Source organism: Cyphellophora attinorum, assembly GCF_001299255.1.
Source record: "Cyphellophora attinorum strain CBS 131958 chromosome Unknown Contig10, whole genome shotgun sequence".
Lineage (NCBI taxonomy): Eukaryota > Fungi > Ascomycota > Eurotiomycetes > Chaetothyriales > Cyphellophoraceae > Cyphellophora > Cyphellophora attinorum.
This window is the reverse complement of record NW_017253238.1, coordinates 347,592-369,275: the sequence shown is the minus strand read 5'-3', so window position 1 is coordinate 369,275 and position 21,684 is coordinate 347,592. Positions and strand designations below refer to the sequence as shown.

General features: G+C 53.7%; 8 protein-coding genes across 8 annotated transcripts; 3 read left to right on the top strand and 5 right to left on the bottom strand.

Annotated features, from left to right (window-relative positions):
- Positions 1–241: 241 nt before the first annotated feature.
- AB675_7969 (LON peptidase N-terminal domain and RING finger protein 1) lies at positions 242–4,440 on the bottom strand (the record flags this gene model as incomplete). Its single annotated transcript, XM_018148376.1, has 3 exons — positions 242–2,044; positions 2,920–3,091; positions 3,188–4,440. 3 exons carry the CDS (start codon positions 4,438–4,440, stop codon positions 242–244), a joined length of 3,228 nt encoding a protein of 1,075 aa, XP_018001201.1.
- Positions 4,441–5,867: 1,427 nt separating this feature from the next.
- On the bottom strand, positions 5,868–7,279 carry AB675_7968 (TIP41-like protein; the record flags this gene model as incomplete). Its single annotated transcript, XM_018148375.1, has 2 exons — positions 5,868–6,305; positions 6,464–7,279. 2 exons carry the CDS (start codon positions 7,277–7,279, stop codon positions 5,868–5,870), a joined length of 1,254 nt encoding a protein of 417 aa, XP_018001242.1.
- Positions 7,280–7,579: 300 nt separating this feature from the next.
- Positions 7,580–8,919, top strand: AB675_7967 (Serine/threonine-protein kinase ark1; the record flags this gene model as incomplete). The annotated part of the gene is made up of 2 exons (XM_018148374.1): positions 7,580–8,713; positions 8,770–8,919. 2 exons carry the CDS (start codon positions 7,580–7,582, stop codon positions 8,917–8,919), a joined length of 1,284 nt encoding a protein of 427 aa, XP_018000957.1.
- Positions 8,920–9,610: 691 nt separating this feature from the next.
- AB675_7966 (uncharacterized protein) lies at positions 9,611–13,720 on the top strand (the record flags this gene model as incomplete). The annotated part of the gene is made up of 1 exon (XM_018148373.1): positions 9,611–13,720. The coding sequence occupies one exon, from the start codon at positions 9,611–9,613 to the stop codon at positions 13,718–13,720; it is 4,110 nt and encodes a 1,369-aa protein (XP_018001198.1).
- Positions 13,721–14,017: 297 nt separating this feature from the next.
- Positions 14,018–15,189, bottom strand: AB675_7965 (uncharacterized protein; the record flags this gene model as incomplete). The annotated part of the gene is made up of 2 exons (XM_018148372.1): positions 14,018–14,626; positions 14,677–15,189. The coding sequence occupies 2 exons, from the start codon at positions 15,187–15,189 to the stop codon at positions 14,018–14,020; spliced, it is 1,122 nt and encodes a 373-aa protein (XP_018001058.1).
- Positions 15,190–15,650: 461 nt separating this feature from the next.
- AB675_7964 (Iron sulfur cluster assembly protein 1, mitochondrial) lies at positions 15,651–16,351 on the top strand (the record flags this gene model as incomplete). The annotated part of the gene is made up of 2 exons (XM_018148371.1): positions 15,651–15,864; positions 15,954–16,351. 2 exons carry the CDS (start codon positions 15,651–15,653, stop codon positions 16,349–16,351), a joined length of 612 nt encoding a protein of 203 aa, XP_018001291.1.
- Positions 16,352–17,301: 950 nt separating this feature from the next.
- AB675_7963 (COP9 signalosome complex subunit 3) lies at positions 17,302–18,867 on the bottom strand (the record flags this gene model as incomplete). The annotated part of the gene is made up of 3 exons (XM_018148370.1): positions 17,302–18,373; positions 18,409–18,671; positions 18,721–18,867. 3 exons carry the CDS (start codon positions 18,865–18,867, stop codon positions 17,302–17,304), a joined length of 1,482 nt encoding a protein of 493 aa, XP_018001153.1.
- A 671-nt stretch (positions 18,868–19,538) lies between these two features.
- On the bottom strand, positions 19,539–20,921 carry AB675_7962 (uncharacterized protein; the record flags this gene model as incomplete). Its single annotated transcript, XM_018148369.1, has 5 exons — positions 19,539–19,588; positions 19,655–20,416; positions 20,468–20,556; positions 20,609–20,687; positions 20,840–20,921. 5 exons carry the CDS (start codon positions 20,919–20,921, stop codon positions 19,539–19,541), a joined length of 1,062 nt encoding a protein of 353 aa, XP_018001000.1.
- Positions 20,922–21,684: the final 763 nt, after the last annotated feature.

The following is a 21,684-nucleotide window of genomic DNA, read 5'->3' as shown; positions in this document are numbered from 1 at the left end:
CACGACACCACGGCTGTAGCTACAACTCATGAACGCAGTGACTGTTGTCGCTCGGGCGCTTTCAATCACTTTGCGCTTCGTGGTGGTACTTGAGTGACGCCTTTCGAGCGCCAAAGCAGTACGCGCAAGAATAGCGCTTTGCAGAATACAGACGTACTTCAGGGATATCAACTGCTATAAGGCCTCTCTGTATGCTTCGACTGGGCCTTATACCACAGCAACCGCTTCATCTGAACAACCATCAACCCTCGCTATCCTCAACCTCCACCGTCTCAGCTCGTCTCAATCCGACTGTGTACCTCACCCACAGCGCATCAACAAAATGATCATGCCTGATTCCCGGAGCTTTCGCCTCTCTAAACTCGTCCAACGCCCGCTGCACCCCATACCCCTCCCTCTCAATCAAGTACGCCGCAACAAAGAACCCTGTACGGTTGTACCCATAGTGGCAGTGCACCGCTATGGCCTTTCCTTTTGCTTCTTCTCCTTTGTCTTTCATTTCTGTGCGTAGTCGGTCGATCAGGGCGATGAAGTCCCGCACCTCCACCGCTGTTGGCGGGATTTTAGAGACAGTGGGGAATTTGTGGTACTGGATGCCGCCTTCTTCCAGGGTGCGGGTCGAGTAGATGGGCGCATCGTGGGAGATGTCCACTACAGCGTAGATCTTGTCTCGCCATTGCTCGACAAACTTCTTGGGCGTGTGCGACTCGTCTTGCTCGCGGAGGGTCTTGAGTGCTCGGAACAAATTGTTAGGTCCTATGGGTCCAGAGACTGCCTGGGTTCGCTGCCACTTCTCGAGATTCTTGACGTCCCACTTGCCAGTCGTGGTCAATTGTTGGAGCTGCCAGCCAAGGGAGAGGTGAGGAGAGATGTGGCTGGTGAGGAAGTCTTCGATCAGGCCGGCAAGAGTGCGATATGTGCGGTGGTCGTAGACGAGGGCGTGACCCGCTGGGAAGGGTAGGGTGGCGGCTTTGAGGACAGAGGAGGACCCTGTACTGGTAGTGGTCGAGTCTGGGAGCGTGCCAGCCGCTGTATCTGACGCTGTTTTGTCCTCGTTTCCGCCGAAGGGAGCCGCGTCGGCGGAAGGAATGGCTTTGCTGCCTGTTGCGATGGGCTTCGTTGATGATCTGACGTGCAGGAACGACGCAATGTTCGTGACCTCGGCAGGTTTCGTGACTGTGTCTCCCTCGCCAGCAATCAGAAACAACGGCACATGAACTCTCGACCACGTTTCTTTCCCGGGCAGTCCGCCAAATGCATTCCCTCGGGCATCATAATGTGGTAGTGCCCCTGTAGCCATTCGCTTCCACACGGGCGTCTTCGAAGCCGCATTGTACTTTAGTTGCAGCTTCCGTAGATCGATACCAGCGTCTTGGCCTACGAAGCGCATCACACTCTTGCTATCGATTCCTCCTCGCTTGTCGTACCACCGGAAACCATCAATGAACGAGTCTGGTAACGATAAAAATAGCCGAGCCTTCATGCAATCAGCCTGTGATGGCGGCGTAGCTTTCGGACAGATCGCCACGATTCCGTCCACCTTGACCTTGAACTTGGTGTCCGTAGCGAGCAGAGCAGCGATAGAGCTGCCGTAGCTGTGCCCGATAAGCACTACGCTCTTGTGGCCGTGCTCTGCACAAGCTTGTGCAATGGCCGTTCTCCACAGGACTTTAAGCGCGCTCGTTTCATACGCCTCGAAGTTTTGCGGTGAGAACTTTGACAGTCCATGTCCTGGCACATCCAGTCCGAAGCACGGTCCGGTGTTCACGAGGCTGCCCAGCAGTGAGGCGAATTGCGATAGCGACCCTCCCAGTCCATGAATGAACACCAGTAACGGCAGGTCAGCAATCGCTTGGAGCTTATCCTTGTGCGTATGTGGCCGGTAGAACACTCTGACTGCCTCGTACTTGGCGAACGGTGTTGTGTAGGATTGAACACTGGAATGCGCCTTCAAGAGGGGTGGGTCATCGTCGTCGTAGCCGGGATCTATATCCACTGAGGGTCGCGAGTCCCGCCATACTGCGTAGCTGCAGCCGTGACTGTGCTGCCGACCAGCAGTGACACGAATAGGACGCCGGGATCGATCCAGAGATTATCGAAGAAGCCCATGGGCACTTTGCATTAGGCGGTGAGCTGGCCAAACAAACCAGACGGTACTTGTGTTGCAAACCTCAATGTTAGTTTTCATGCATACTGCGGCGGACGCTACGATCGTCGGCTTTATACCACGATGGTCTAGCATAAGCTTTGTGGCGAGTCTTGCGATGTGTTTGAGTCCAAAGCGATGTGCTGAGACGGGGGATGAACGCAAGGTGGGCCAGAGCACTTGGACTGGCACCCCACTAAACCGTTTCGAGGCGGTACATGGCATTGGTTGGCAGGTACAAAAGCAGAGCAAACGGTAGTGGTGTTCGACGTGAACACAAGGGAAGGATGGAAGAGCAAGAGAAGGTGAAGTCTGCATTCATGTTATGCCACCCATATCTACACGATAAACTGCTCTTCCACAGTCATCCAGTTCAAAGTCCTCTGATCCATCGGCAGGAATGTATCCTGAAAAATCTTCGTTACAAAATGGTGTAAATGCAGTCATTCGCTGATCAATGCACTAGCAAATACCGGTGCCCACCTGGCCCGGGATATCGGTATGGATGCACCGTCGTCAGGGGTATCACTATTCGTAGAACCACAACTATCAAGCATACGGCCAGGATGATTCCTCGAGTGATGACCTCGGCCGCGTCTGCGTAGTCGTCGCCGTGTTGTTTCGTAGTAGATCGTCTTTGCTCGCCCAGTCTGGATTGAGCTGGCAGTATCGCCAGTGCCAAACCAAGTATGACAGAAGTGGCACCGGCGAGCACTAGTCATAAGACGGTGCAGCTACTGGAGTTTTCCCTGTGATGCAACGCAAGCAAATACGTTAGTTCTGTTCTTGTTCTGGTGGATCTGATTCTGGATCTGGATCTGGTGGGTCTGAGGTGGGTGGTCGCAAGGTACGCCCGTCTGGCTCGGATGCAGGTTGGGGATCAGTCTGGGGTTCTTGCGATTGGCTTTGTTCTTGAGCCAATCGCTCCGCCGTATGCCGTTCCAGCTGTCTTCTGATAGCAGCAAGGAGATCCGATTCTTGTTTACTTGCCCACCTGTCAGGAGAGGGGCTCGAGAAAGAGAAAATATGTCAATGACTTACCATCGTTGAGCCTCGAGGCGTTGTATCCACCGAGCCGTGATCTGTAGACGTTGCCGCACACTCGTCGCCGGAAGTAGCTGATACTTCTCCTCCTCAGCGATCGGGAGGACGCTGGCGAACCAGTACGGAAACAAAGCGGGATCGCTCGGGGCTTGTCCGTATGCTGCCAAGACTCTTTGGTGAAGCCATGGTGCCGATCTTGATCGTGCTCCAGCTGTGAATGTGAGCCCATATTCCAACAGCTGCTGCGTCGTCATTTTCTTGATCTTTGTCGCTGGATCTTCGGGGTTCGTATAAACTTGGGTAGTCTCGCGCGCTTCAATAGCCTCCTCATCTGCTATGGGAATATCGTCCACTCTTTGGATGTGGCCAGTATGGTAGCCATCGGTCATGCCCGCTTGCAAAGTCTTGAACCGGTACATGCCTCGTGTCTCAATCAGGCTGCGGCCGTCTGGCAGCATCTCGATGCGATCGACGTAAAGAACGGTTCCATACTGCATGAAGTGAACCGGACCAAGCTCTCCTTGTGGTTCCTGACGGTGGTTGTACATGAGCATGCCAAATTTCCGCGACCCGCCTTCAATCGCGCGCCGGATCATAAGTCGATATCTCGGTTCGAAGATGTGCAGAAAGGTCGGCATCATCGGAAATGCCAGTGTACACGGGAACAATGGCATGTGCGACTCTTCATCGATGGCATCCTCCTCGGCCATCATCAATTTCCGTGCGGCGAGCAGATCTGGCAGGAGGCCCTCGATAATGTAGGTGATGCGCTTATTGCTGGATTCTTGCTGCAGACCAGGAGCCATTGGCAGCCGTCGGCGACAGATGGGACACAAATTGGCATGGTCCAACACTCTAGCCACGCAACGACGGCAGAATGTGTGACCGCAAGTCGTGGTCAGAGGATCCAGCATGACTGCATAGCAGACTTGACATTCGAGTTCGGCGCGGACAACTTCTTTCAGATTCTGCATGACAGCGACGTCTAACGCCTCGACTCGGTCTTCTGCGCCGTCAATGATGGAGCCGTACGCCACGTCCGAGAAGTAGTTGAGCTCGCCCATGTCCGCCATGGAGAACGTCGATACCAGCTTGCCTCCGTGCAGCACTCTAGACCGTGGCATGACGTCCATGGCAGTGTCGGCAATTCGAGGCATGCTGAGTTTCTCATCCAGCAATATTGGTGTTTCTGAATTTCTGGTCTTGTACTCGGCAATGTACGTCTTGATCGTGTCCATCACCTTGCTCATTGTGACGTCAATGTTGCAATCTGCCACAGAGTGTTCATGGCCGCACTCCCTATACGGACACATGAAGCCCTCGGAGCGTCCCTCACTGACAGGTCCCGAGTATGTGATGTTTTCTCTTTTGTAGAAAGGTGGCAGGCATGGCCTGCACAGGGATGACCCGCATGGTAGGGTGATCGGCTCTCGAAGAGGATATGAGCATTGAGAACACTGGAAGAGCCGGACAATGGCGCGGGCGTCCTCCGACGGCTTCAGTCCAGTCGTCTCCTGCGGAGGCAGTGCAACACCATTTACGCTCATCGACACGGAGTGGCCTTGACAGGGCAACGGCGGTATTCTGACTGGTGCCTCCTCTCAAGTGACCCGCGGCCACGATATTTAGCGCTGGGCGGTGACAGCCCCCATGTATGGTCCGACGATAGATACAACGGCGGCCTCCGTGAGTCGAAACAATTGTTGCAAGTTATCGAATCGAAGAGCGAAGATTGGTGTGATTCTAGAATTTCTATGGTGGGCCGTTAACTTGTGATCAGCGTTCGGTAGTAGAATCAGGCCATCGGTCCAGACTTCTTCGGTGGAATGGGCGCTATCAACGTCGTAGTGATTAATTATGCTCGTGAAGACAGTGACACAGTGAGTATTCTGACGCCTACAGGTCAATGACAAGTTGCGCTCTCATGAAGCTGCGTGATCAACGACGTTAACACTTTGACCTAAGCGAACGCTCATTGGAAGTGGCCGGCCGTAAGTTGGCCCAGAAAGGCAAGAAACAGGCACGAGATGCCACGACCTGGCAATCTTCAGGTCAGAAACAGCCCGTAAGCTAGGCACACGCGGAGGCATGCGCCCAGAGAAATGGCCACCATCCATGAGTTTTTGAATGCATGATTGGTCATGGGAAGACACTGACGATGCGAGTGAACTGTCGAGGAATATGCGGATCTAGAATCCAGCTTGCCATCGAGAATACGAACTGGTGTAAGAGTGCGGATCGTCATCGATTGGATGTCGTCACCATGCTCTGCCGTTCCCCCTACAACATGATGCTTCAGATCTCAGATTCAGTTTGTCCATGTGCTCGGTGCGAGTCGGAGTCGGCGCGGAAAGTTGTCGTTCTCGACAAAGTCTACATATCAATGCCGCTCAATTCAGGGGGCGCCCCGTGAGACACTTCGCCAGCAGCCCAGCGAGCGTCTGCATACTGACAGGTCATATGGGTGTGCACCCAAAGTATTTGGCTGCGTACAACCACTGTCGATGACATGTGCAGGATACAAGAATTCTCAGTCATCATTTTAGGTAGGTACTAACGAGGAGCCGGGATTCTTTTCCATAGTGACTGCCACGTTTGAGTTGCTGGTCGAATATTGTGTTTGTACCAATTGTCACTGACCCAGATCCCTGGTGCTCCTACCTCAGCTTTGCACACCTCAAACAATATTGCATTCATCACACTCGTCGCATTCGCCATGTCGCTCCTGCCAACGTTCAGCGCACTCATCAAGTTTGGGGCCCTTCATGACCTCATACTCCTTCCGCACTGGCATCTCAGCCATGTTTGAGGCTACAACATACCAGTACTTTCGAACCTCTTCAGGAAGCTGTAAAATCTTGAGCAGACCGTGCAGGGTAGGGACTTCCTCGTACAACTCCCCAATAACTATGCCGTGCTCATCCTGGACACCGCGCATTCGTCGCTCAGCGGTACACACTAGCACTGCGTACAACTGCAACGTATGAGTGGAGGGCACATTGCTGCTCGTGCCATAGGATGCAAGACCTTTGCCTCTGTTCGAGAGTCCGCCCAGTTCTGTTGAAATCAAGGTAGCGGGCGGTTCAATACGCTCGTTGGCTTGCTGTTCGTCAGGCTCTTCCACATCAGCGAGGAAATAGCAGCATTGTTACATGTGACTGCTGCTGCCTTCGTAGGCTGCTGATGCTGATATCTGTTGCTGGAATTCATAACATTTCCAGTTCGAGGCCGACGTCACCGCCCTAACACGCACGAATCCACAACACGCCTCACCTCAGGCAGCAGCTGGCTCACTTGCTCAGGCTCGCGCAATACGGCGGCCACATCCTCGATGCCCCTTCCCGCACTCCTCGCCACCAACGCATCCTTCACAGTCTGGTACTTCTCCTCTTTTTCTAGATACTCCCTGATCACCTCTCCACTTGCAAATTCAACGTACACCCGTGTGTCCCTGATCCGCAACAGCACATCGTCCAGCCGCATGAAGAAGCGCTGAAGTAATAGCAAGCGCTGGGGCATGACGCGGATCTTGACGCTGAGCATGGAAATGCCATTGTCGTCGAGCTCGGACTCGTAGAGAATGACGTCGTCGAAGAAGAGGATTGGATCGGGGCGTTTGAGGAGTTCGAGTGGTATTGATTTCTCTCCGTCCTCCTGTAGTTGCGGGCCATCGGCGTCAACGTCGCCGCGGAAGTCGGTTGAGTAGCTCCAGTCGAATGGCTTGACTACCTCGCGGATTTTCTCGCCAGCCTGACTTTCTTGTCTTGACTGCGACCATTCTTGTGAGTAGGCGACTTTCAGGCGTTTCTCGCCCGTCTTGTCGACGCGGTCGAGTGCGCCAAAGGCGTTGAAAGATATCGAGAATTTGGAGGGAAGGTGGGTGATGGAGACGAAGTTGTCGCCGAAGATCATCTCAGGAGGGGCGATTCCGAGAGCACTGGTCATGTCTTCTATGGGTGCGGCTTTGAGGATAGGCCGCTTTTGAGTCTGTATGCGGAAGTTCTGGATCGTGTAGGTGGAGGGTGGCGTGCTGGAGGGGTGTGTTGTGTCTGGGCGCGTCGCGCTGATTGCGGGTTGAACGGCAGCCATGATAGCGACAGACTGAGCCTGTTGCCACCAGAGCCTGCGTCGAGTATCGTCTGAGCAGACTGACCGACACACAATTGCAGGCAGCGGATTGAAGTTGGGGTGGTTCACGTTAAAAATCGTAGAATTATGCTTATCGATATCGCCGGAGGCGCACGGTCTCCATGACAACGGTCAACGGTCTCAAATAGATCAGAAAGTCGCAGATGTGAACGAATTGCGCTACCCTTTCATACCTCGCCGTCCACCAACTCTCATACTTGGTTGTCGCTGGAAGCTCTCACAGAGCCCGCTCTGCTAACAATGGCAACTAAAACGTTAGAGGCCCGTTTCGAGCACCTCTCCGTCCAGGATGAGAACGAGGCACCAAACAATGGCTCATCGATGCTTAAGTCCAAGGTAAAGCCGCCCATATCAGCAGTACCAGATGGATCTTATCATCAACAGGTAACTGCGACTTCCGCCATGGCAGCGTCGGGTATGGTCCCTAGCCAAAGCCGAACGAACCTTGTCAAGTACGCATTACAGCAGAGCAATGAGGCCAGATCGAATGCAGCCCAGATCATCACAACTACGACCACCACAACAGTACCGACACTTCCACCTTCGCCAGTCCGAAAACCTGTGCCATCATCAAGAAGCTCAGACGAGCCGGGTGCAGCAGCAGGGCGACCTTCAGGTGCAGATGCAGCTGCTTTGTTCTACGCGCAAGATCCGAAGAAGTTCCATCTAGGCATGTTCGAGATCGGCAAACCTTTGGGCAAGGGCAAGTTCGGCCGTGTATATCTTGCGAGAGAGCGAAGTTCCGGCTTCGTGTGCGCTTTGAAGACCCTCCACAAATCCGAGATCCAACAGGGCAAGGTCGAGAAGCAGGTCCGCCGAGAGATCGAGATCCAGTCAAACCTCCGGCATCCCAACATCGTTCGCCTGTACGGCCACTTCCACGACAGCAAGCGAATCTTCCTCATTCTCGAGTTTGCCGGCAAGGGAGAGCTATACAAGCACCTGCGGAAAGAGCATCGCTTCCCAGAATGGAAAGCTGCACAGTATATTGCTCAGATGTGCGCTGCTCTGAAGTACCTCCATAAGAAGCACATCATGCACCGGGACATAAAACCAGAGAACATTCTTGTCGGGATACATGGCGAGATCAAGATCTCAGATTTCGGCTGGTCAGTCCATGCGCCCAACAACAGACGGCAGACCATGTGTGGAACGCTAGATTACCTCCCACCCGAAATGCTGCGGCCTGGAGCAAGCGACAACTACTACAACGAGAAGGTCGATCTGTGGAGTTTGGGAGTGCTCACCTATGAGTTTCTCGTCGGCGAGGCTCCCTTCGAGGATACGCCTGTCATGACGCAGCGGAGGATCGCCAAAGCTGATATGAAAGTCCCCAGCTTTGTGAGTCCAGAGGCAAGAGATTTGATTATGAAGGTGAGTTGCCAGTTCCCACACGTCGAGTCACAAAGTCTGTGCTAACTATATAATAGCTACTCGTCCTCGATCCCGAGAAACGGATACCGCTTGAGGACGTAGAGCGACATCCATGGATTGTCAAGCACTGTGCCACGAAAGGCGGAGAGCGTGGTGCTGCCAGGAGCAGCAAGGACAGCAGGGACAGCAAGGCCGACCAGTCATGATCCCGGGTGGCCTTTAACGATTTTCTTTCATCTTGGAATTTTTCACGGGCAGTCTTCGGCTTGTGCGCAGGTTAGCGAGCGGGGCTCAGTGATTGATCTGATAGCAATCGAGTCAAGGCGTTGTTGGCACTGATATACAGAAGCCCAACTTTGTGGTGGAGGTCTTTCGGAATAGAAATACTTCTCCAACACCAGAATTCTGTGACGCCAGTTTTGACGTTCAAGTCTTGATCATGTTGCTTTGTAGCTCCGGGACCCACATGCCGACGAGACCATCATATGACTGTCTGGTCGCTCTCTAATAATACAGACAGTATATATACAGCATTGGGTGAACGACGATTTTGTCGCCTACACGTCCATCTGATCTCGTCCTCCGACGAACGGACTTCTTCCCCGCCGAGATATACATTTCTGGAGTACCTTGATTACACTGCAGAGAACTGGTGTTTACAGCAGAAGAAGCTTTTCGATTGCCTGGCTGCTGTTGTCGTCTGCCACTATACAGCTCTCTGAGAAAAGGTCGACCAGCATCTTGGCGAGCACTGAAGCCTGTCCTTCACGCCTCCACTAGCCAAGCGTTCGATCTTTCGGCATCACAGAGCATAACCTGGGAGGTTCTGGGATAGCACAGGCAATCGGCAGCTTCTAACAGTTCCCCAAGCCCTGAGAACCGTGCCACGCAGTCAGGATGGGTGATGCCGGGGGTGAGCAGCCGCGGGGCATCCGCATCGCGATCGACCGCGGCGGCACCTTCACAGACTGCGTTGGCAACCCAGGCACCGGCCGCATGGAAGACGACATCATCATCAAGCTCCTCTCGGAAGACCCAGCCAACTACAATGATGCCCCACTCGAAGGCATCCGACGACTGATGTCCAAGTTCACAGATCGGGAGATTCCTCGAGGAGAGCCACTTGACACTGCCAAGATCGAGAGTATTCGCATGGGCACGACCGTTGCAACGAACGCCCTATTGGAACGGAAAGGTGAGAAGATGGCCATGGTCGTCAGTGCTGGCTTCAAGGACTGCCTCGAGATAGGCAATCAGTCGCGGCCTAAGATTTTCGATCTTGCGATTCGGAGGCCGGATGTTTTATACCAGAAGGTGGTGGAAGTGGACGAGCGGGTGACGCTGGAAGACTATGCCGAGGATCCAAAACGTACGCAAACGGAAGCAGAGGGCAAGACTGATGAGCATGAGAGCAAGACTCTGGTCAAAGGCTTGAGTGGCGAGACGGTGAGGATATTGAAGCGCCCTGCGAGGGAGAAGATCAGAGAACAGCTGAAAGAGCTTTATGGCGAGGGCTTCAGGAGCATCGCTGTGTGCTTGATGCACGGCTACACATTCCCTGCACACGAAGCCCTGGTCGGCGAGGTGGCAAAAGAGCTTGGTTTTGAGCACGTTAGCTTGAGTCATCAATTGATGCCTATGATCAAGCTGGTACCGCGCGCGACGTCAGCTTGTGCGGACGCATACCTGACACCAGCGATTAAGAAGTACATCTCGGGCTTCGAAGCAGGTTTCGAGGGAGGTCTCGGCACGGAAAGTGTGAAGAGAGAGTCTGGACAGAAAGGTGCACGATGCGAGTTCATGCAGTCGGACGGTGGCCTGGTCGACGTCGACAAATTCTCTGGCTTAAGAGCTATCTTGTCTGGCCCTGCTGGAGGCGTTGTCGGCTATGCTCTTACGTCGTACGACCCTGAGACCAAGACACCGGTGATTGGTTTCGACATGGGCGGCACTTCCACTGACGTCTCGAGATATGGCTCGGGAAGGTACGAGCACGTCTTTGAGACAACCACGGCCGGCGTCACTATTCAGTCACCTCAGCTCGATATCAATACAGTAGCAGCAGGTGGCGGCTCTCGTCTCTTTTTCCGCAATGGTCTGTTCGTTGTCGGCCCAGAGTCAGCCGGAGCCCATCCTGGCCCAGCCTGCTATCGCAAAGGTGGGCCATTGACGGTCACTGACGCGAATCTGTTCCTCGGACGCCTGCTGCCAGAATTCTTCCCGAAGATTTTCGGCAAGAACGAAGACGAAGGTCTAGATCCCGAAGCAAGCAAAAAGCTCTTCGAGGAACTTACCGAGCAGATCAACAAAGAGACCGGGAAGGATATGTCAGCCGATGAGGTGGCGTACGGCTTCATCAAGATCGCCAACGAGACCATGACCCGACCCATAAGATCTCTTACGGAAGCGAAGGGCCACGATACCTCACAGCATCGTCTCGCGACGTTCGGTGGCGCTGGAGGTCAGCATGCCGTTGCCATCGCCGAGTCTCTTGGTATCCGTCAGATCTTGGTACATCGGTACTCATCAGTCCTGTCAGCATACGGTATGGCCCTCGCAGATGTAGTGGACGAGGGCCAAGTGCCAGAGTCACAGGTCTGGGACGCCAAAGATGGCACCCGGGACGGCCTTAAGTCCAAGATGAACGAGCTTAAAGAAAGATCACGCAAGAAGCTCAACGACCAAGGCTTCTCAGACGACAACATCGAGTACGAAGAGTACCTCAACATGCGGTACAGAGGCACAGAGTCGGCCTTGATGGTAGTCAAACCCTTACCCGACGAAGTCAAGGAACATTTCTCCGGCGACGACTGGGCATTCGGTAGCGCCTTCATCAAGCAACACGAGCAAGAATTCGGCTTCACGCTCCCAGACCGCGACATCATTGTCGACGACGTCCGAGTTCGCGGCATCGGCAAATCCCAAGGCGGCCTCGAGAAGACCGCAGACCAACAACTCAAAGATCTCAAGACGTCTCTTGTATCCTCGGACAAGGCTCACTCGAAGCTGGATATATACTTCGAAGGTGGCCGTCAGACCTCCTCGATATACAAGCTGGAGAGCCTCGCCGTGGGTGACAAGGTCCCCGGCCCAGCCATCATCGCCGACGGCACCCAAACGATCATCATCCCACCCAACACTTCCGCGACCATCATCGCAACCCACGTGGTAATCAACGTCGGCGACGAAACCTCCCCGAAGAAGCCCTCTCCGACAGAGCTCGACCCAATCCTCCTCTCCATCTTTGCCCACCGCTTTATGGCCATCGCCGAACAGATGGGCCGCGCCCTGCAGAAAACCTCAGTGAGCACTAACGTCAAGGAACGCCTCGACTACTCCTGCGCCCTCTTCGACGCCGAAGGCGGCCTCGTCGCCAACGCGCCCCATCTCCCGGTACACTTAGGCTCCATGTCCACCTGCGTGCGCACCCAAGCCGCGATCTGGAAGGGCAAGCTCAAGCGCGGGGACGTCATCGTCTCAAACCACCCCGAATACGGCGGCACCCACTTACCCGACATCACGGTCGTCACACCCGCCTTCTCTGGCGACGAAATCATCTTCTACGTCGCCAGCCGCGCCCACCACGCCGACATAGGCGGCATCCTCCCCGGCTCCATGCCTCCCCACAGCCGCGAGCTCTACCAAGAAGGCGCCGCCATCAAATCCGAGAAGTTGGTCAGTGAGGGTCACTTCAACGAAAAACGCATCACCGAGCTCCTCTACGACGAACCCGCCCAGTACCCCGAATGCAGTGGCACACGCTGCCTGGCCGACAACATCAACGACCTCAAAGCCCAAGTCGCCGCAAACCAAAAGGGGATCAACCTGATCAGCGCACTAATCGCCGACTACGGCGAAGAAGTCGTGCAGTTCTACATGAAGGGAATCCAGTCCAACGCCGAGCGCAGTGTGCGCGAGCTGCTTAAGGACGTGAGCAAGCGCTTTCAGGGGAAAGACCTGCATGCGATCGACTACATGGATGATGGGTCGCCGATCGAGCTCAAAATCTCCATCTCTGCGGAAGAGGGCACAGCGACGTTCGACTTCACCGGCACCGGGCCCGAGGTGTACGCCAACATCAACGCGCCAGAAGCCGTGACGTACAGTGCGATCATCTACTGCCTACGCTGCCTTATCGACCAGGACATCCCGCTCAACCAAGGTTGCCTGAAACCCATAACCGTCAACATCCCGCCCGGCTCATTCCTCTCGCCCTCGGAGAAAGCAGCAGTGGTAGGCGGCAACGTCCTAACCTCCCAACGCGTCACCGACGTCGTCTTCAAATGCTTCGAGGCCTGCGCCGCAAGCCAGGGGGACTGCAATAACTTGACCTTCGGCTATGGTGGGAACGTCGCAGGCAGCAAAGAGGAGAAGGGATTCGGGTACTACGAGACCATCGCCGGCGGCTCCGGAGCTGGACATAATTGGGAGGGCACGAGTGGAGTGCATACGCATATGACGAACACTAGAATCACGGACGCAGAGGTGTTCGAAAGGCGATATCCTGTGATTCTGAGGAGGTTCGAGTTGCGGAGCGGGAGTGGTGGGAAGGGCAGGCATAGGGGTGGAGATGGCGTGGTACGGGAGATTGAATTTCGGATTCCGGTGCAGGTCAGTATTCTGAGTGAGAGGAGGGTGTACAGGCCGTATGGGCTGCATGGGGGTGGGGATGGGCAGTGTGGCAAAAATGTGTGGGTGAGGCGCGTCAAGAAAGCCAAGAAAGCGGGCGTAGGGGGCGAGACAGAGGGGCAGCGGAGGGAGGAAGGTGTGGATGGAAATAAGGCGAGCACCGAGCAGGAGGAATGGGAGGAGCGCCACGTCAGTATGGGCGCCAAGAACACGGCGAGCATGCAGCCTGGTGAGAGGATTATTGTGATGACGCCTGGCGGTGGAGCTTATGGCGCTGAGGGGAGCGGCGAGAAGAATGTTGACAAGAAGCAGGATCCGGAGAGCTGGAAGAAGGGCAGTGTCGCGAGTCGCATCGCGGAGTGGGAGAGCAGCAGCTGAGTATGTCAGGATTGATCATTGGCTACCTATCACAGCAATACATGTTGATGCAACTGCCTTAGCTGTGTGTATCCTGGTGTCAATCTGTTGGTATTCAATTTGGCCCATCCAGGCGGGCTCCATGCTGCAGTGACTCTGTGTCCAAAACCGCCAATCGAGTCTGTCAAAGTCCTCCCTGTGGGTCAAAACTCCTTGCTCAACGCGAAATCAGTCCAGGTAGGCGGCAGGAAGAGGATGATGCCAGCACTTGGTCTTAGTCATGTCTCTTCCCTGCGCTAACCCAATCCAATAGTATCGTTACTCCTTGTTGGCAGCAGAGTCGTGCTCGGAATCGGCGTCGTTCATGTCGACGTCAGAATCCTTCGACTCGGTGGATTGCGACTCTGAGTCCTTATCCAAGTTGATGTACAAGTCATGGCCATGGCTCTCGTAGCGATCGGTGAGAAGGTTGCCAGTGTGGTACTGTGCAGTGAGATTGCCCATGTTAATAGGACCGGAGTCGATCTTACTAGGCTCATCGGCAATCTTCTTGAGGGCGTCCTCCATCTCCTTGGCGGAAATCGTGTTCCACATCCTCGCCTCATTGATCTTCTCGACAGCCTCGGCTTGCGCCTCATAGGCATCTTGCTTGTGCAGTGAATAGGTGACATAGGGGAGGGTCGGCTGAATCTCATCATTGCCGTACTCGAGGTGGCGCTTGTGTCCCTTGGTCTTCTCCCGGAACGGCTTCAACGCCTTGGTCGGGGGTCTCGGGTCATTGACGTACTTCTCGGCGAGCTCGACACTCTCAGTGCTGTAGTCGACACGTGGAACCTTCAGATTCTTGACCAAGGCTTCGAGGAAGGCTGTCATCTGTGGCACCATCTTGACGAACTCGCAGAATTGAGGAATACTCATGGCCCAACCCTTGTGAAAATTAGTCAATATCTTGAGAAGAGCAATGTTGTCGGACTCACTATGCCGGAAGGATACCATTTCGGCTTCTCTGCATCTGTCTGGTAGTATTCTCGGAATTCGATTTCGACCTTGTGGAGCTTCTTGACGATGTAGACACGGCGCTTCCGAGAAAGTCTCCACCAGATAGCGTTATAGTACTTCTTGTCGGGATACGGGCCTTGAGGTCCAGTCTTGTGCTTCCACGTTTCGTTGATGTCGTCGTCGCACTCCTCCCAGTCATCGTCCTCATCATCAGGGTTTCTCCAGTCCTTATGAATCCAGTCATTCTCAGGCTCACAGAGTTTCTCATGGGTTGTGAGATCGTGACTTGCATCGACCGTGCCTAGCTTACTGAACTTTCTGATCGGTGCACCGCCATAAGTACCATGTTGGACAGGCTCACTCTCAACACTGGCTTCTCTAGAGGATGGAGCGCTGCCGTAGCCACTGTCTTGCTCGACTGATTTTTTGGGCTTCGATTTGGCGCTGGCGCGAAGGCCGCCCGAGCGAGTCGGAACAGCTTTACGTGGCATGCTGTCGTCGACCTTCAGGCGTATCACAACAGTGAAAGTCGGCCCCTGTGAAGCCAACATCGCGGTGGACTTCATTGTTTACAGGGCTCCACGTTGAAGTTCGGAGATAGTGGCGATAGCAATATCGATAACGAACCTTACGCCGGCTATCGGAAGTAAAAGCCGATAGAGACCACGAAAAGTAAGCAAGAGCGAAGATCGGAAAAAGGTATCTCCGAACAAGCAATGTTGAAAGGAGAGAAATCGCTCTAAAAGTTGGGGAGCGCTCTGTTTGTCAAGCCAATCATGTCATTCCGGAAAGACCCTCCAGATTGAATGAAATCACTTGCCTCGACATCATCCATTTCTTCCACCCTCTACGCCTCTTGTCAACACTATCGATCTACGTTTCCTACGCTCCCTACGATTGACACTTGTCGACACACACATCGCCCTCGACTGACATTCACATCACATACATCATGTCTCGCCGCGCAATAACGAGCATCCCCCGCACTATCGCCTCTTTATCTACACCCGCTCTCCGCCCATCTCTTTCACAGACCGCCGCCCGGATCTCACGGCCAGCCATTGCACAGTCACAAAGGAGAGGGTACCACGAGAAGGTGCTCGACCACTACTCAAACCCGCGTAATGTCGGCTCGATGAACAAGAACGACAATGATGTCGGTACTGGTACGTGCTCCTCGGAGACTCCGAGCTCAAGCTCGGCCGAGATTCAATATTTTCCATTCCGAACATATGTGCTGACGAAAATGTCATAGGTCTCGTCGGAGCACCCGCCTGCGGCGACGTAATGAAACTACAGATCAAAGTCGACCCTTCCAACGACACTATCGCCGACGTCAAGTTCAAGACCTTTGGCTGCGGTTCCGCCATCGCTTCATCATCATACCTTACCGAGCTCGTCCGAGGAATGACACTCGAACAAGCAGCGCGGATCAAGAACACAGAGATAGCAAAGGAGCTGTGTCTGCCGCCTGTGAAGCTGCATTGCAGTATGTTGGCAGAGGATGCGATCAAATCGGCGATTAGCAATTACTACACCAAGAATCCCAAGGCGAAGAGCACAGACCTGGGCATGAGTGGGAGCGCGATGCCAAAGATTGAGATTGAGAAGGTGACTACTGTGGGTGACAGTGGTGCGGAAGCTCGGGCTTAGGAGGGTTCACCAGAACAGTGTTGCATATGCGGCAAGCGAGTTGACTTTGGGGAAGAGGACAGGCGGCAAATTGCTGCAAGGCTACGGGCCATGATGGGAGTTTGAGGTCTTCGATGGATGCATTTTGTTTAATGCGATGACCCTCGCTTCTGGCAGCTTCCTTGACCTGGGGGCCGCTCACTGTACACATTAAATGGTGAGATATCAAGGATGAGGAAATGCTATCTTTGTGAGCATGCCATGGGGAGCAGTCGAAGTCCAAGAGCTGCTCCTGCGCGCTGACGCTTCTGCGCTACTGAATATTGTTATCAATTGAGGAAGACTGCCTCTTACCCTCAGACGCAGCTGGCGCTCCCTCCTTAGCGTGATCGTCATGAATCGACGTGCGGTGCCCTGCTCGATTTTCGAAAGACGCGTATCAATCGCTCATGCTGTCGCTGTAGACATATTGAGAGGGTCTCGCAGTCGAATGCTCAGAAGCGGTACGACGAGCACAGCATTCCTGTCACATGCGTGACACAAATACATGTAGCAAGCTACAGAACCACCATGTTAAACCATCCAGACCACGAAGCGCACAAACCGCAGATACGATAAGCACCGTAACGACATGAACTAGTCACCGACAAGATGCCGCTCGTAAAGGGATCTTGGACTAGGGAGGGCGCTATAGTCCAGCTACTAGCCGCTTGAAATGCCATTCATTCGTCTGCTCCGTATCAGGACCATATGGATATCTCTCTATTCTGCTTTAGCCCCAGGGAGGCCATCATACACCATGATGCATGGTAATGGAACATTTGCGTGTCCACCCACATCGCCGGTCGCTTGTGTTGGTGCGTGCACCAGTCATGATAACTCTTGAGCCCCCCCAGGAAGGCCTCCACACCGCGTTCTCCGGTTCATATGGTCTGTGCCGAGTCACTCATCATGATGTCGTCGATGTCGTACTAGAACTCGTCTCCCATCATATCCTCGTCGATGTCGTAGGTCGTCGGCGGCTTCTTTCCTGCCGCGACATTGGCCTTAGTCTTGTCGACGTTGGCTTGCATTTGGTCATCCTCATCACGAGTCTTCTTGAGCTTCTTCAGATTGTCCACGTACTCCTTGCTGAGCTGCATGCGGTGCTCGACCTCGCCGATGCGTTTGAGAAGTGCTCGTAGCTGGACTTCACGGTTGTTCAAATCTTGCTCCATCTCGAGCTCAGATTTCTTGCTGATTGTGTCGGGCAGGAAGCGGAGGATCTGATCCGAACTGTCTGATGCTGGTGTGAGTGTTGCACGAAGGCCGCCGGTGGCGATGAGGTTCTGTAGATATTCCTGCACAGTTGGCTCGCCGTTTTGGTCGGAGCCAAGCATTGACACGACTTGTGACACTGGAATCGCGGCGAATGTCTTGCCCAGATGGAGCACGTTGTATCTGCGGTGCGCCTGATAGACGTCCTGAATCAGACCAAGAGTCGAGTCAGCTTGCCAGACGTCAGCACCCTCGTGCATCTCTGCTGAGAGTCGCGAAGGATCTCGTGACTTGAATGCTTCCATGATGCATTCGTAAGGCTTAGCCAGCGATCGAACATTTCTCGACGTTGCTTGATAGACGGGTTTGGGATACTCTGGAACCTTGCCGGTGGTAATAAGATTGAGTAGAATCCATTTCTTGTAGGCATCGACCGCGATCTGACTTGTGGCACCGCTGCCTGTTGGAGCGATGAGGACGACTTCCAGGAATAGGATAGCTTGCTGATACTGGCCCAAAGCCATGTGACATAACGCACACATCGCATTGTATTCGAGGAACATTCGCGGCGTGACTCTGTACGTCAGACCCGACGCATGTGTCAGCCAGCCGTCCGTAAGCTCTTCAATCGAGCACTTGTTCTTCGCTGCACGACTTTCCACGGTCTTATCGCCGAGGGGAATGTGATAGATTGGTCTTGTGACGATGAGGAGACTGTCCGCAAATGCGCCAGCTAGGAGCATAGCCGGACAAAGGTATGATGTGTCGAGGTGAAGGTAGAGGCGTCTGGGTCGAGGCGGAGGATGACTGAGGCCAACAACTGAATTGCAGGAGCATAGTTCTGTGTCTGTTGCGCGCCGTAGCTGACGGTGTCCAAGATCGTAGCAAGAGGCTGTCCGGCGTAACGTGCTTGGATCGGGTCGAATTCAAGGAGGAGGCTCGAAATGTATGGCCACAACTCGCCGTCTGGTAGGAGCGCGCGAGGCAGCTGTCCTTCTACAGACTTTCCGCTGGATGTGACATGTTTGATAGCCGCTGCGACGACAAAGAAGTAAGGTATCGTGTCTGCGGTCGGATGCAGAGCCTAGAAGAGCATTAGCGTTGTGGCTGTGATAGTCATTCCACGTGCTCACATCTAATGTGTTCTTCGTCGCTGCCGAAGGTGGTATTGCTCCCCTCAGCTTGCTCACAACATTTGTGGCGATCGCGTTGTAGCTGTCCTCATTCTGTGACAGTAATGTTGGAGTCAGCTGGGCTGCCTCCCCCAAGGTGGCGTCCATCTTGCGTTCCGATGGCAAACAATGGCTCCAGAAGTCACGACATGCCGCAACGGTTTTGGAGCGAAACGGTGCGCTGGGTGGAGGACACTGGAACAGAGGAAGGAAGAAGTTGATTCGGATCGGACGTGTGATTGTGCCACCAGGCGGGCTCTATGATGCAGGTGGATGGTCTTGTGCAATGCAGGTCAAGTGTAAGGTACATCTCTGGCGATCGAAAGTGACATTTCTCCACAAATCATTGATCGTCACATGCGGGGCATTGCCGCCTAACAAGGCAGCAAGGCGGCCCCCGCCATTCAAGTCAGAGGCGACAAAGCTCAGGCAATGGCAACTCGAAAGTTTCAAGCTCGGGGTGAACAGAAGTTCAGGTGGCAAAATAGGATTACGAGGGCCAGAATCCGGTGGTCCTGAGGCTGGGGTCATGAAAAGGCTGACACTCATGTAGCGCGCATATGAAGGCCGGTGTGGGACATTGCTCGAGCGTCAAGCTCAAGTATCCCGGAGCCAAACATCGATACGAACTTTGATTATTTCTTGTGAAGAACAGAGTGCTCTTTTCTGGGAGAAGTCCCGAGCCTTCGATCTATCAAGTCTCCCAGATGACCTGCCAACGCCTTGCTCAAATCAACGCAAGAACGCTTTAAGACGAAAAAGCACCACTGTTGATGGCCTCACAGAGCACCCATTGCTGTCTCAAGTTGCGTTTCGAAGAACCCTTGTTCTGTTCGCATCATGTCAGTGAATGGCTTTCAACATGTATGCTGCCAAATTCCTAACGGAGACTCACCAATGACTGCCCCAAACCCGAGACATTTGACGCTAGGCAGAAGAGCATCTCGAAAAGCCTCCAGCTTCTCCGCTGTCATCGATTCGAACTTCGGGTGCCTCTTGACCACATTCCAGACTTGCACGGGCGTCACCTCTCCCTCGAGCTCGATTTCTTCCGAGAACGTAAGAAGCTTTTCGAGCTCGATTGCCGGCACATTCCACTTGGCTCCCCTTGGCCATCCCATTTTGAGGGGATTGAGCGAGTAGGACGGAGAGTGCTCCATGATCGGACTTGACAGCATAAGCGAATGGCCGGTACCCATATACCCGTGAGCAAGCATCGGTACCGAAGGTATGCTGTGGTGGTAAAGACACGGATGCTCCAGGGCGAGAACGAAGTTGATGCCGACTTGCACACTGTCTAAACCGTGTGGGTGCATGATTATGGTTTGTGCTGATGAGGATGCTTCTGTAGCGGCGTCAAATCCGAAACTTGGTTTCTCGTCTATTGCTGTAGCCAGAAGAACATCGGATCCTCCGCCTGTAGAAGATGCACGTTGAGTGGGTGTCGTTGTACTTATATGGGGAGCAGGAATGGAATGGTCGAAAACAGGAATCGAAGGAATCTGTGCGTGGAGAGATTGACCAAAGGGAGGTCTACCCACCAATTCGATTGTTGCCATGGCGTTGTCGACCTGGAAAATTTCTGGTCCCACAGGGATGCCATATTGCATAAGCAGATTCTGCAACCGTTGAATAACGATATGTGCTTGTCGTAGGTCTGATTCCGTTAGCAAGCACGATTAGCGAGTCAGATCGAGGGCTCGCCTACCTTCTGAGGCGTGGGCATCCTTGGCCCGGAGTTTGGCTACTTCCAGTTCCAGCGCTTTCACATAGGTAGCTTTGCGATCACGGTGTGTTCTGGAGAATCTCGTCAGACACGTGAGCCAAGATCCGGAATCAAGACATTTACCTCTGGGCTCGTCTCACTTGTTCTCGTCTCCTCTCCTTCGGATTCAGTCCCGACTCATCTACTGCTTGCTCATCTGCTGCTATTGAATGATTAGTGAACGATCACAGATGCGCAAAGTTGCCCAAATCAGCAAATGGAGATGACACGGACGACCGAGGTGCTCAACACCGGCAGTGGATGTCGGTCTCACAGGACGAATCAGTAAATGATGAGGGTATGACTTTGACTTACATGGAGAACTGATAGGCGACTGATGTAGCCACGGACTCCCAGGTGCTGGGTGCGTTTCTGGCTTCGCAGTAGTCTGGCGCATGGCTGCTAGTGGCCGAGTGGTCGTGATCTCAGGACTAGAGTGGTAAACAGTCGCAGCTAGAAGAGCTTGTGATACGATCTCGTCGATGTGTTGGAATGATAGAACGATGATTATGGAATCCTGTCTATGGCTTTGGTAAAAGAGTGTTGATGGACTCCGTGGTTCCTCGATATTTATCTATATCTTTTGTGATCACATCAACGACATCATACTGCACCTGTAACTGTATGAAAATCGTATATCAGCCGTTTAAGGCTGAGCACAAGAAATTACAATTCATGCCCAGCTCGTATCGGATGGATGATGTAGTCCCTGGCCTCGGCGATATATTTGGTCGCCTGGCACTAGTGGGCTTCTGGAAAGCTCTCGCAGAAGGACTCATAGGACACATCCATCGCAAACGCGGTTTCGGTGTCTGCGGAGGGTCGTATCGCATCACAAATACTGGTGGAAGAAGGTGAGAAGCCTCCGAAACAAACCTTAGTCACCCTCGTTTCGCTTTCGGCCAAAAATGAGGGCCGACAGCAATAGTGGGGGTGGCAGGCTCTTTTGGTAGAGAATGATTCCCGATCTCGCAATTTCAACAGTGTTGATTCGCTGGACATAGGCGCCTGCCTCCACCACAACTGGAATACGCCTAACGTGCAGTACAGGCTTTCAACCGCTAAACAGCGCTCGTGGCGCGTGCTCCTACTCTTTGCGTACTGGGGACTTGGCCGACTATTCGTCCTTCTGGTCACGACAGCATATTGAGTTGCTTTAT